The sequence below is a fragment of the Gracilinanus agilis genome, chromosome 4 (genome assembly GCF_016433145.1).
Source record: "Gracilinanus agilis isolate LMUSP501 chromosome 4, AgileGrace, whole genome shotgun sequence".
In the NCBI taxonomy this organism is placed as follows: domain Eukaryota; kingdom Metazoa; phylum Chordata; class Mammalia; order Didelphimorphia; family Didelphidae; genus Gracilinanus; species Gracilinanus agilis.
Window position 1 is genome coordinate 349762774 of NC_058133.1, and position 15198 is coordinate 349777971.

The window sequence follows — 15198 nt, forward strand, 5'->3', positions numbered from 1 at the left end:
AATACATAAGCATGATCCTTCCAGGAAAGATTTCATATTTTAATGGGGGAGACATGCAAATAACTATCTGAGACTATAGGGAAATAGTTTCAGATGACAGACATTAATTGTGGGCGAGGGGGAAGGCTAAGAAACCAGGTAATAGGGAGCCATCAGGTTTTATGGAGTAGAAAAGTAACTTGGTCAGACCTGAGGAAGATCCTCTCAGAATCTGAGTGGAAAATTGTCTACAATGGGGAAACATTTGAGGCAGTGACACCAACAATAATCTGGACATGCTATAAGGAGTGATTGTACTAGGTGGCAAGTGTTTGAATAGAGACGGAATAATATGTACAAAAAAAAATATAGTGAAAGGAGAAACAAGGTTTGGTAATAGATTAGATAAGTAAAGTGAGTCCAGGTGAAGAGTTAAGGATGATATCAAGGTGGCAAGGCTAAATGACTGGGAGGACAGTGGTGCCCTCAAAAGTAATAAAGACATTTGGAAGACAGGCAACTTGGGTGGGGGGGGAGGGAACTAAAGAAGATAGGCATATAGAGTGAGTGGAATGTGCCTCCTAACCTAAACCCCTAAGAAAAATAACTTAAAATATCATGTGGAATTAGGTAGTTAAAAGGAGGAATTTACTTACTATAGAATTTGATTAAATAAAATTTTGCACTGTTTTCCTCAAAGGTCCTTTAAAAATGAGACAAAATATTGTTTATCTAGGAGGTTAAACAAGGAAGTTATTCTAAGATCCTTAAAAAACCTAATTCTACAGATAGTCATATTCTGCCCTGTATTTTCTTTTTGTCCCATATCTTCTCATTTGATATATCTAGAATGAGATTGGGACATATCGGGTACTGTAAAAGATATATATATATACTATTAATGAGTTCCTATCCAGCTCTTAAAGTATCATCTAATGTGGTATATTTTGGTGAATGAAAATTTGAATGGAAATTTAAGCACTCATACTGGCTGTAGACATTGAAGGGATCATTTTGTTCTTTAATGTCACACTTCAGCAGACACACTTCACAGTGCAGTGAATCATGCTTTAAACAAGCAGACTTTAATATAACGACAGCAGATAATGTAGCAGAGGTGAATAATAAGTGTTGGCAGACTTAACTTTTCTCTGACAGTACTCTCTCCTAGGTGCCTGATGGACAACTGATAAAGTACATATGCTGTTTTATAGATTGGAACCTGGGATCCAGCCAGTGGTCTGAACATGACGGAAAGTCAAAAGGGAAAACCTGCCAACATTACAGATTCTTTATCCAATCGCTCTTTGGTTGTTACTACCATTTTGGTAAGTAATTATATCCACATTCCTTTTAGAGAAATATTGATGTGTGTAAGAATTGGATGGAAAAAGATATTCTAATTGGGACACTAATGAACAGTATGCAATGTATTTTACAGTTATTTAGCAATTAGTGTATAATAGATGAGCCGATGTTAATTTAGTCACAGACTTTTATTTTGTTAGGCTTCATTGATGTGAATTACTTTAATTCGTGGGCTGCCTCTGTTGATTAATAATTTAGGTTTATATGTTAACTGAAATCTTTAAGTTTGTACAAAATGAGTTAATATAGCAGTCTTTTCAGTGTCAAAATGTACAAAATGAGAAACGTACAAAAAAGGGAAAATGAACAGCAGGAAATGAACTTAAGTTTTGCTTTCATTTCCTGCAAATTCATTTCATTGTAAGTAACACATTTTTCCCAATATTTTCCCAGTAAAATTGTTTTAACTTTGATCTGGTTTAATTGTTTTCATCATGAAGAAGCGCTTTTTCTTTGCTAACATCCCTACTGAAGTTAAATGAAAATTTTTTCCAAGAATACATTTTCAGCAAGAAGAGAATTAAATTAACATTGATAAATTAGGTTTTTTACCCTCTCTTATAATTATACATTTTAAATGAGCTCATACCATAGTGATCACTTGTACCTATACTACTATTCAGAAAAGGAATTTTTATTTTAAGATAAAGGAGCATCTCTACATCAGTTGTTAAGGTTTCTACCTACTTCGAAAGTCTACATTTCAAGTTCAAGTCTTTACATTTTCAGAAACCAATGAGTAGTAACTTGGGATTAATGTTCAAACGGCCATCAAGTAGAAAGATTTGTATGCCTGGAAAATTTGAATTATGCTAATAATTCAAACCAGATTGAATGAATTTTTTTTTGTCTTTTTAGTCATAGCAATGAATTCCAGCAACATAGTTATAACAAAATATACATGTTTAGGAATGAAGAAACTTGATCAGGAAGCACACCTTTTTACCAGCTGAATAGTTATGAATTATTAGTGATGGAAATTATTGTGTTATTTTTATTTCACTCCAATGCTTGGAAACATTCAGGGGAGGAGTGGTGGGGTGGAGCAGAGAACTGCCTATAGTAGTAGATATAAATTCATCTGCCTGCCTTATAAATTTTTATTTGATCCGGCCGCACATAATCTAGCCAATCTTATCTTCCATTACTTTACAACAGCACTGTCATTTCTATCTCCATGCATTTGCTCACTTTTTGCCCTCTATAATGTCTTCACTCTTCACATTTTCTTCTTGTTTGTTAGACATTTTCAGTCATGTCTGACTCCTTTCTTTCTTTCTTTCTTTCTTTCTTTCTTTCTTTCTTTCTTTCTTCCTTTCTTTCTTTCTTCCTTTCTTTCTTTTATTTTAATGTTGCTTACCCTAAATATATTCCACTGGTACTCCCTTCTGTCTCTCCTCCAGTACCATATTGTTTTGATGACTACTGCTTTATTGTATAGTTTAAGATCTGGTACTGCTAGGCCACCTTCCTTGATATTTTTTTTTTCATTATTTCCCTTGATATTCTTGGTCTTTGTTCTTCCAAATGAACTTTGTTATAGTATTTTCTAATTTCATTAAAAAAGAAGGTTTTTTGGTAGTTTGAAAGGCATAGCACTAAATAAGTAAATTAATTTGGGTAGGATGGTCATTTTTATTATGTTAGCTCATCCTACCCATGAGCAATCAATGTTTTTCCAATTATTTAGATTTAGTTTTAATTGTGTGGAAAGTATTTCATAGTTGTGTTCATATAATTCCTTTTTGTTTGGGGCAGATAGATTCCTAAGTATTTTATATTGTCTAGGGTGATTTTAAATGGAATTTCTCTCTAAGTCTTGCCGCTGTGACGTGTTGGAAATATATAGAAATACTGATTATTTTTGTGCATTTATTTTGTATCCTGCAACTTTGCTAAAGTTATTGATTATTTCCACTAACTTTTTAGTTGATTCTCTAGGATTTTTTAAGTAGGCCATCATATCATCTGCAAAGAGTGATAGCTTAGTCTCCTCCTTGCCTATTTTGATACCTTCAATTTCTTTTTCTTCTCTAATTGCTACTATGAATGTTTCTAGTACAATCTCAAATAATAGAGGTGACAATGGACATCCTTGTTTCACTCCTGATTTATTGGGAAGGCTTCTAATTTATCCCCATTGCAGATGATGTTTGTTGATGGTTATATATATCATTTATTATTTTTGGGAAAGGCCCTTCTATTCCTATACTTTCTAGTGTTTTCAGAACGAATGGGTATTATATTTTGTCAAAAGTTTTTTCAGCATCTATTGAGATAATCATGTGGTTTTTGTTGGTTTGCTTGTTGATGTGATTAATTATGTGAATGTTTGTCCTAATGTTGAAGCATTCCTGGCATAAATCCCACCTGATCATAATGAATAACCCTCTATTCTATTTCTTCTACTGTTAATCTAGGCAATTTATATTTTTGTAAATATTCATCCGTATTGCTTAGATTGCTATATTTATTGCCATATAATTGGGCAAAATAGTTTTTAATGATTGCCTTGATTTCCTCATCATTAGAGGTGAGGTCTCCCTTTTCATCTTTGATACTTTTAATTTGGTTTTCTTCTTTCCTTTTTTAAATTAGATTGACAAGTACTTTGTCAATTTATTTGTTTTTTCAAAGTACCAGTTTCTAGTCTTATTTATTAATTCAACAGTTCTTTTACTTTAAATTTTATTAATTTCTCCTCTAATTTTTATAATCTCTGATTTAGTTTTTAACTAGGGATTTTAAATTTGTTCTCTTTCTAGTTTTTTGATTTGCATGCCCAGTTCATTGATCTTTGCCCTCCCTAATTTTGTTATTATATGCTCTCAAAGATATAAATTTCCTCCCGAGTGCTGCTTTAGCTGCATCCCACAGATTTTGGTAGGATATCTCATCATTGTCATTCTCTTCAATGAAATTATTGTTTCTATGATTTGTTCTTTAAATAACTGAATTTGAAGAATCATATTATTTAATTTCCAATTAATTTTTGATTTGCCTGTCCATGTGCCCCGCCCCTCTCAACTTTATCCTCACGCCCAAGGTTTGTACTCGTTAGGCAACTGGGGTCTCAAGTCTAGCTGTTCTCAGGGTCAAGCCTCCTGGTGGTCCCCTTGCTTACTCCTTTGCCCAAGGCTCCCTTAAGAGTCTCAACCTGCTGCTTCCACAGTCCAGCACCCCTCTGCCCTAGGGCCATTCTCAAGGGCTGCATTCATAGTCTGTGTTCTTTAGCCTTTTGGGGCCTTAAGTCTTGCTACTCTCAGGAGCAAGTCCTTGATTGTCCCAAGTAGCTGCCAATAACTTAGTGAATGTCCCACACTTGCCCTAACTCTTGTGCTTTTGTGAGCTGGCTTTGGCACTGTGTGTGTGTGTGTGGGGGGGGGGTTGATCAGCTGGTGTTTTAGTGAGAGCCATTTCACCCCCTTATAGCATGGAAATGCCCAAATCCCATGTATCTTCAATGCTGTGCCCTATTGTGGGGTCCCTTCATTCATCTGCATTTGGTTTTTGTGTCCTTTTCAGTTATCATGTGTAGGTGGGTTAGGAGAGTTTAAGTACCCTGCTTCAACTCTGCAGCCATCTTAACCTTGAAATGCTTTATGTTCTCCATGTCTGATTCTTTCTGAGCAGACTTAGGGGTTTCTTGGGAAAGATAGTAGAAAGGTTTGTCATTTTCTTTTCCAGCTCATCTTACAGATGAAAAACTGAGGAAATTGGAGTTAAATGAATTGTCCAGGGTCACATAGCTAACAAGAGTCCAAGGCTGCAATCAAACTCAGGAAATGAGTCTTTCTGACTCCAGGCTCAGCACTCTCTCTACTATGCCTTCACATTCTGTTCATCTCTTTTAATACTCTGTGGAGGTCTATTTTCCATAAAGACATCCTTGATATCTCAAGTTCACACTGATTGCATCCTCCTTTAAACTCCTGCAGTAGAGTGGTTGAAAAAATCTGGCAACATACTTAAGTACTGTCTAAATTAGTGGTTTCAAACTTTTTTGGCCTACTGCCCCCTTTCCAGAAAAAAACTATTACTTAGTGCCCCCTGTCACATATTATCACCACCCCCTTACAGTTATTCACCACCCCCAAATACACCTGTGGCCATCAATACCCCCTTGGATCGCTGCAGCACCCACCAGGGGGTGGTGGCACCACCCACTTTGGGAATCATTGGTCTAAATCATATTAAAATGTTATGGGAAATAATTAAAAAAATAAAAATACAATAGAATATAGGTAATTGTAATATGCAGTTTTCTAAGTCAGTATGTAACCTGCAAGCATCTTTATATGTGTTTTAGAGGTCCCTGTTTCTATTTGAGTTTGACACCACTATTAAACTGTACTTACAGGCAATATAGAAGGTATTTAATTGTATCTTGTGTCATACTGTTTTCTAACTTTTTGTCATATGTTAATCTTGTTCCTGGAGAGGATTTCAAGTTATCTGAAGTTTAGAACTATTTCATGTACTTCTTTTCTGTGTACCATCTTTAAATAGTTACTTTTCTATGCACATCTTTAAATAGTTAAACATCTTTAAACAGAAAAAAACAACCAAAATGTCATGTCAAAGTTGAAATATATACTTTAGAACTCCATGATATATTCTCTCATAAATACCTGGATAGTTTATTTTTATTTAGGGAAGTCCTTTTTACTTTTTACTTAGACTTCGCTCATATAGATAATTAAGATAATACTTGTTTGTCTAAAACTAAGAAAAGCTCAGAACTAAAGTGCTAGATGACTTCAGATATACCTTATGGCTCTAAATCTATGACCTTATGAAATGGAGCATATAATTTTGGTAATCTAGCAAAATATAATTTATTCTATTATGTAGATTATATATTACACATAATTCTATGTAGGAATTATAGAAATATATTCTCTCTCACACATTAATATGCTGAGCCTATTCTCTAAAAGGAGAAAATTGATATGTAATGATGAGGTCTTTATCTCACTGATGAAATACTTAGAGATAGGATTCCACATATTTGAATAAAGTTTTATGGTTCATTTTGCCTCTGTAGTATATACCCAAAGACCTCTCTCCTACCATACCTCATGCTAAATATCTCTGTTATACCACCTGAGGAAACAAGGAATCAATTTATATTACATTATCTTCAATGTGCCAAGCTGTAATTGTAGTGCCCTCTTTTTGCTATGTACTTCTTTTTATATTAATGACTACCATTTCACATGGTTTCTTATGTCATAATAATTTTTAGTTTAAGTTGAATAGTTAATATGGGGGAAGGGAGAAATGGTATTACAATAACCACATATAGAAAAAGCACTCAATAATGATTTACTCTCTATTGTAGTTCCTGGCTCAAGTCAGATCTTGGTTGAAAACTAACTCTCTAAATTCAGTGCTTTCCAAACTGGGTGCCTGGAGAGATGAATGACTCAGAGAAAATTTGGATTTTGTTTCCAAAAGTAGACAACTACTCGTTCCATTGTTGCTCAGATGCCCTGGAGCTTTCATCATTCTACTTCCCACCGAAAATTCACTTGACCAAGCTCTTCTTCCAAGTTTGCAAATAATTTCTATTATTATAGGCTCTCTGAGGGTGATAATCAGACTCCCTAGCATGACCAACCTACTATGATTTTCTAACATGTTCTGTTATTTCTTTTTTTCTTTTCCTCCAATATAACAGAGACATTATTTTTTAAAAAATACAATAAATTGACTTGATAAAATTGCATTCTGAATTGTCATGAGCCATTCCTTTCTCCCCTCACCTCCCCATCCCTGGAACATATATAATATACTCAAGCAAAACATTTTCTAAAGATACCTAGAACAAATAATAATTTGGGAAATTTCTTTTAGTAATGTTTCGTTTATAAAGCCCCCTTCTGACCTACTTCCCACAACTACCACTAGTATTGTTGTGTTGAGTCCCCAGAAGATGGCTACTATTTCTTTCCTAAAGGTTCTAGGGATAACCCTATTACTCCCTCATCTGGTGTTTCCTCTGGTATATTAAAAATTTGATATCATTAAGTGAACCCATGTCAATTCATTTTTAATAAAGAGTATTTACTAATGTAGTATAATAAAATGGGCTGATAGAAATACCTTACAAATCTGAGATATACTCTCTCTAAATGCATGATAGATCCTAGGAAAGAGTGTTCTAAAGTTTAGATATGTTTGGTAAAAGGGTAATTCCTAGCTCCTGATTTCTGAAAATTTTTTCCTCAATTTCTAGAGTCTTCCTGAAGTTCCTCTTTGTTATGTGTATCTCTTTGATAAACTCCAAGGTTCAGTAGCTACGTAGAGTCTCAAAGTTATCATTCCTTGATAAGTTTATCCTTAGCCCCTGACACAAATACAACTGTTGGCCATTGCAAGATAGGGACACTGCTACTGAAACTTATAGGAAACCCATATAGTCTTGCCTTTTTTCTTTTTTTTTTAAATTTGAAAATTGTTATTTAATTAATTAATTTAGAATATTTTCCCATAGTTACATGATTTATGTTTTTTCCCTCCCCTACTCCTAATCCTCTCCTGTAGCCAATGAACAATTCCACTGGGTTTTATATGTGTCATTGATTAAGACCCATTTCCATATTATTAATATTTGCATTAGGGTGATCACTTAGAGTCTACATCCCCAATCATATCCCCATCGACCCATGTGATCAAGCAGTTGGTTTTCTTCTGTGTTTCTACTCCCACAGTTCTTCTTCTGAAAGTGGATAGTGTTCTTTCTCATAAGTCCCTCAGAATTGTCCTGGATCATTGCATTGCTGTTAGTAGAGAAGTCCATTACATTCGATTATGTCACAGTATATCTATCTCTGTGTATAAGGTTCTTCTGGTCTGCTCCTTTTGCTCTGCATCAATTCCTGAAGGTCTTTCCAGTTCACATGGAATTCCTCCAGCTCATCATTCCTTTCAGCGCAATCGTATTCCATCACCAACAGATACCACAATTTGTTTAGCCATTCCCCAATCCATGGGCACTCATATTCCAATTTTTTGCCACCACAAAGAGTGCGGCTATAAATATTTTTGTAACATGTCTTTTTCCTTATGATCTCTTTGGGGGTATAAAGCCAGCAGTGGTATGGCTGGATCAAAAGGCAGACATATCCTTATCTTTCAAAATTCACAAGGTCATCCTCTCTACAAGGGAGAGGAGTCTGATATTCTTATGCTCCAAGGACCATTTCCTTTCAGGGAATTAGCTGATGTTTGCCTGTTATTAGAAGACTGGATTACAAACTTCTATGAAGTTTTCTATGCATATCACAGAATTTAGCTGATTCTCTTCAACCAGTGGTTGATTGATCCTATAATTCAATCAAAGAGGCATGGGTATTAAATAAATAAGTAAATTTGGGCATAGAGCTTCTTGTTAGTTATCTTAATTATGGTTGATTTGTATAAAGCAACACTCATATATATTCATAGAACTGTTAGATTGATGATGAGCCTAAAAATTCATAGAGTGTGCATTTATGATTATCATAGGTGTGAGACTCTACCTTTTCAATCTTGTGATATTATGAGACAACCACTATTTATAAATAAATTATAAAAATAAACTTATAATTTATATGGTCAGTTGTGGTCAGCTTGCCTTTCTTCCATGTATTGAGCAAGATGACAGTATCACAGTCATTTACTCAAAGTTGTATTTCTGATTCCTTCTGCTATTGATATAAAGTGTTCATTATATAAAGCTATTAAACATATGTGTGTATGTGCTAATAATAAGTAACAAAAATGTTCAGTTTTGTTTCCTTTTTTACTTATTTTCAAAAAGTATGTGGACAAGACCTTTGACTTTGGAAAAGTCTTTGTTCCTAAGTGTACTCATTTTTATAATGAGGGCAGTACAATTAAATGATTTCTGAGGTTTCCCTCTGGCCTAGCACCTTAAGTTTTATTTAGTTGTCCTCTGATTCTTTAGACCTATTAAATGTATGATTTTCAGGTAGGCTGACTGGCACTTAATTTCCTACAGTGGATATAGCTTTTTTTCCAACTGATACTTATTTCCTAGTCTCCCACCCCCTATATAACAACAACAAAAAACATCAGTCTTGACCTTATATGTTGAGTGCTTCCCACTACGCCTCTCAGTGTAATAATTGATTTTTATCCATTAATAGGATTAGTTAATGCTACTTTCCATGTTGGTTCTTTTTAATTTCCCCCCTTCTGGTGGCACTTTGGTGTGCAAATCCCTTTGGTAACTTTGTTATGGAAGTCTCTTTCTCTGGAGGAGGTTGTTTCTTTCCTGTGGCTCTCTGAATTTAACAAATATATTTGCACCTGTCAGATTATAGCTGCGTTTCTCCCCTACATATAACTAAGTGGGCAGGTTTTTGTCTTCATCCTCCTACCACCACACAAGAACATACACTTTTCAGCCCTCATCTTCCATTCAGTTCAATTCATTAAACCAAATGCCATTTTGCCATTGTAACTATGTGCCTACTAGATACCTACACATATATAGATGGGAGGGAAAGTTCTTAATAATAAAAAATGTTCTTATGAAAACAGAAAATTTGACAAAACAATAACAATGGTACCTTCATCAATCCTGACTTCTGATCTCTATCCCAACTTCACCTCATGAAGCTGGTTATTTAATATAATATAATCCATTGATCATGTATATTGCGTTTTATCCATTTACCCTGAAGATATTATTCTACTAAACCTAAACTCATGACTTACTCCATGTATCAAACAAATTATCTAGATATATTATCTGGTTGTTATGAAAGCTGACGTTATGATTTAATATCTGTAACCCCTCACTTTGTTCCCCAGGGATTAATCATTCTTTGCCATCTTCCTCTGTCTTACACTGCTTATAGTTTGGTTAATTCTTCTCTAGGCAATATATTTTTCATAATACACAAGCATCTTTTAGTCTCTTCCTTCTCTATCACTTTTAACTTATCCATCTCTCTCTCTCCTCCCTTTCATTGTCCTATTTGTGAGCCAAAAAATAAAACTTAAAAATTTCACATGAGTTTTATTTTCCTAGACATGTGTCAAAATGAAATAAAACAATATAAAGCTAGTGCCACCAGGCTCTAACATTCTTTCATGTATCTGAAAGTTCCTTTCAAGCTAGCTATGAAATTCTTTATTTATCTTCTTTATTAATTGTTTTTCCTCAAGCACAACATATTCATATTTAGTTTTATTATCATAATTTTTGCTAACATTCTAATATTATTACTTTCTACTAGCTTACCATGAACATATATATAGAAACTGAAATGACATGGAGTAGTGAAGAGTACTGGACTATGAGAGAGAAGACCCAGATTCTAAACTGAGCTCTACAGCTAATTAGCTGTGAGATACTGGGTTAAACTTTTCATTCTTTTCTGGGCCTCAGTTTGATTATCAGGAAAGGAGACATTTTAAAAAGTTAAATTAATTAATTAATTAAGAATATTTGCTATGATTCATGTTCTTTCCCTCACCTGCCACACCCCTCCCATAGTCAAGGAGCAATTCCACTGAGTTTTACATGTGTTATTGATCCATATCTATTTCTATATAATTAATATTTCCACTAGGGTGATCATTTAGAGTCTAAATCTCCAATCATAGCCCCATTGAACCATGTGATCAAGCACTGTTTTTCTTCTAAACTTCTACTCCCAAAGTTCTTTATCTGGATGTCGATAACATTCTTTCTTATCAGAATCGTCCTGGATTATGGCATTGCTGCTAGTAGAAAAGTCTATTACATTCCATTGTGCCACAGTGTTTCTGTCTCTGTGTATAAGGTTCTCCAGGTTCAGCTCCTTTCACTCTGCATCAATTCCTGGAGGTCATTCCAGTTCACATGGAATTCCTCCAGTTCATTATTCCTTTTAGCACAATAGTATTCCATCAACAGATACCACAATTTGTTTAGCCATTTCCCAATCAAATGTCATCCTCTCATTTTCTAATTTTTTGCCACCACAGAGAGCTCAGCTATAAATATTTTTGTACAAGCCTTTTTCCTTATTATCTCTTTGGGTTATAAACCCAGCAATGGTATGACTGGATCAAAGGGCAGGCAGTCATTTAAAGCCATTTGGGCATAGTTCCAAATTACCTTCCAGAATGGTTGGATCAATTCACAACTTCACCAGCAATGTATTTGCCACATCCTCTCCAACATTTATTATTTTCCTTTGCTGTCATATTAGCCAATCTCTAAGGTGTGAGATGATACCACAGAGCTGTTTTGATTTGCATTTCTCTAATTGTAAGAGATTTAGAACACTTTTTCATGTGCATATTGATAGTTTTGATTTCTTTATCTGTAAATTGCTTATTCATATATCTTGCCCATTTATTAATTGGGGAATGGTTTGCTTTTTTGTACAATTGATTTAGCTCCTTATAAATTTGGATAATTAGACCTTTGTCAAATGTTTTTTGTTATAAAGATTTTTCCTAATTTGTTATTTTCCTTCTGATTTTGATTGCATTATTTTTGTTTCTACAAAACCCTTTTAGTTTAATGTAGTCAAAATTATTTATTTTACATTTTGTAATATTTTTTAACTCTTCCTTGGTCTTAAAATCTTTCCTTTCCCATAGATCTGACAGGTAAATTATTCTATGTTCATCTAATTTACTTACAGTTTCCTTTGTTTTTTCAACTCATTTACCCATTCTGAATTTATCTTGGTGTGGGGTGTGAGATCTTGATCTAAACCTAATCTCTCCCATACTGTTTCCCAATTTTTCTCGCAGTTTTTGTTAAATATTGGATTTTTGTCTCAAAAGCTGGGCTCTTTGGGTTTATCATATGCTGTCTTCCTGAGGTTATTTACTCGAAGTCTATTCCACTGATCCTCCCTTCTGACTCTTAACCAGTATCAAATTGTTTTGATGACCACTGCTTTATAGTACAGTTTAAGATCTGGTGCCGCTAGGCCTTTATCCTTCACATTTTTTCATTATTTCCCTTGATATTCATAATATTTTTCTTCTTCCAAATGAACTTAGTTATAATTTTTTCTAATACAGTAAAAAAAAGTTTCTTAGTAGTTTGATAGGTATGACACTGAATATGTAAATTCCTAAATATTTTATATTGTCAAGGATGATTTTAAATGGAATTTCTCTTTCTAAATCTTACTGTTGAGATGTATTGGAAATATATAGAAATGCTGATGATTTATGTGGGTATATTTTGTATCCTGCAACTTGGTTAAAATTGTTGATTATTTCCATTAGGTTTTTAATTGATTCTCTAGGATTATTTAGACTATCATATCATCTAGAAAGAGTGATAGTTTAGTTTCCTCATTGCCTATTTTAATACCTTCAATATCTTTTTTCCTTCTCTGATTGCTACTGCTAGTGTTTCTAGTAGAATATTAAATAATAGAGGTGGTAAGGGCATCCCTGTTTCACTCCTGATCTTATTGGGAAGGTTTCTAGTTTATCCCCATTGCAGATGATCCTTGTTGATGGTTTTAAGTATATACTGTTTATTATTTTTAATTTAATTATTTTAGGAAAGGCCCTCCTATTCCTGTACTTCCTAGTGTTTTCAATAGGAATGAGTATTATATTTTGTCAGAGGCTTTTTCTGCATCTTTTGAGATTATCATGTGATTTCTGTTGGTTTGGTTGTTGATAGGGTCAACTATGTGGATGGTTTTCCTAATATTAAACCATCCTTGCATTCTTGATATAAATCCTACCTGATCATAATGAATAATCCTCGTGATCATTTGCTGAAGTCTTTTTTGCTAGTATTCTAGTTAATATTTTTGCATCTATGTTCATTAAGGAGATTGGTCTGTAGTTTTCTTTCTGTTTTTGGTCTGCCTGGCTTTTGAATCAGTACTTATTTGTATCATAAAAGGAATTTGGTAGCACTCCTTCTTTGCTTATTTTGTCAAATAGTTTGTATAGTATTAGAATTAGTTGTTCTTTAAATTTTTGATAGAATTCACTTGTGAATCTATCTGGCCCTGGAGATTTTTTTGTAGGGAGTTATTTGATGGCTTGTTCTATTTCTATTTCTGATATGGGATTATTTAAGTGTTCTACTTCCTCTTCTGTTAATCTAGGCAATTTATATTTTACAAGTATTCATCCATATAACCTAGAATGATGTATTTGTTGCCATATAATTGGGCAAAATAGTTCTTAAAAATTATTTTAATTTCCTTTTCATTAGAGGTGAGGTTGCCCTTTTCATCTTTGATACTGTTAATTTGGTTTTATTCTTGTCTTTTTTGTTAGATTAACTAGAACTTCATCTATTTCATTTGTTTTTTTCAAAGTACCAGGTCCTAGTCTTATTTATTAATGCAATAGTTCTTTTACTTTCAATTTTATTAATTTTTCTTTAATTTTCAGGATTACCAATTTAGTTTTTTCCTGGGAATTTTTAATTTGTTCTCTTTCTAGTTTTTTTTTTATTTTCATTCCCAATTCATTGGCCTCTTCCCTCTCTGATTTGTTGAGACATGTGCTCAGTTGATAAATACAAATATATTTTCCTCTCTAATCCAAGAATGTATTTTTAAAGATTCTTGAAAGAGTAATAGATAATTTTGCTTGGACTCATAACAAGTTAATAAATATGTAAATATTAAATATCTTTTGTACATTGTGTAAATTCTCAAATCTATTCACAGTGATCATAGAATTAAAGCTAAAAGGGTCCTCAGGAGCCATTTAAGACAACTATATCATTTTGTAGATGAGGAAATGAGGCCCAGCTAGGATAAGTGATTTGATGAATGTCACACAGGTAGTAAGCATCCAATGTAAGATCTGAATCCAGGTTAATACAGTTTGTGATGTATTACAGTTGATGGAAGCTGCTTGTAAGAAAGCTTTTCTGAGAGTCAATGAGTTTAGAGTCTGGATAAACATGTTTTATTTAAAGGTTTAGTAAGGTGAAGCATTGCCCTTCAGGGCAGCTACACTTTGATTTCATGGCTTTTAATCCACAAACCTCAGAAATATAATGATTAGGATTCATTTGCCAGAAAGGTCAGGTCAAGCGGTCTTCTGAATATTTTAAAGGTGGCAGTAAAGAAAAAAAAAGTTTGGTTTTTCTTGGGAGAGACTAATCGAATATACATTCGTGAAGTATTTTCCTTTTCAAATTTTTGGCCCTCCCACTCAAGTCCTCCTTTGCAAATTCCTCCTCTAGAAGCTTATTTTGTTGAGAGCCTGAGGAAGACATTAAATTGTTTTGATGGTCCCTTCTAGGCTTTTTCACTTTTCCCTCCTGGCATTCTGACTTCCAATTGTGATAACCCATTGTGCACTCCATGCAGTTGACATAAATGTTAATTAGGTATGGCAGCCTTCAAACTTCCTCAGCAAGAGTGTGGAAAAGAGACCGGAAAGACCAGAACTCTCTGGAACAACAATGACAATTCTACAGACCTCCCTTAGTTCTGAAACCGTAACTAAGAATAAAAGCAGGATTTTCCATGGAATGTTTGAGACTAAAAGAGAATAAAGATAAATCCATCTTGCCTATCTAAGAAGATACCATGCCTCCTTTTTCAGTAACTAGTAGTCTGTTTATACAATAGCATTTTATTAGCATTTCACGTTGATAAACTTTCATTTTAAATTTATATGTATTTTAACTTAGTAATTTAATTTAATTTATATTAATTTTAATAAAAAAGACTTTCATTTAAATAAAATCTTCTTAGGCTTCTTTGCATTTCTCAGAATTTATACAAAACTGTGACATTAGAAAAAAATAAAGCCTAATCTTTTAAGTGAAATTAGCTAATGCTTTTAATAGACAAAAATCAATTCTTATACATTGAGGTATTGTGGGAAGCACAA

The 15198-nt window shown here is 33.7% G+C and overlaps 1 protein-coding gene across 1 annotated transcript in view; it reads left to right on the top strand.

Moving 5' to 3' along the window:
• Window positions 1–15198, top strand: part of GRIK2 (glutamate ionotropic receptor kainate type subunit 2) — a 767698-nt gene that overhangs the window by 465083 nt on the left and 287417 nt on the right. The window contains exon 9 of the mRNA XM_044676594.1: window positions 1194–1307. Coding sequence (XP_044532529.1) covers window positions 1194–1307 — 114 coding nt within the window. The remainder of the gene's footprint in view (window positions 1–1193; window positions 1308–15198) is intronic.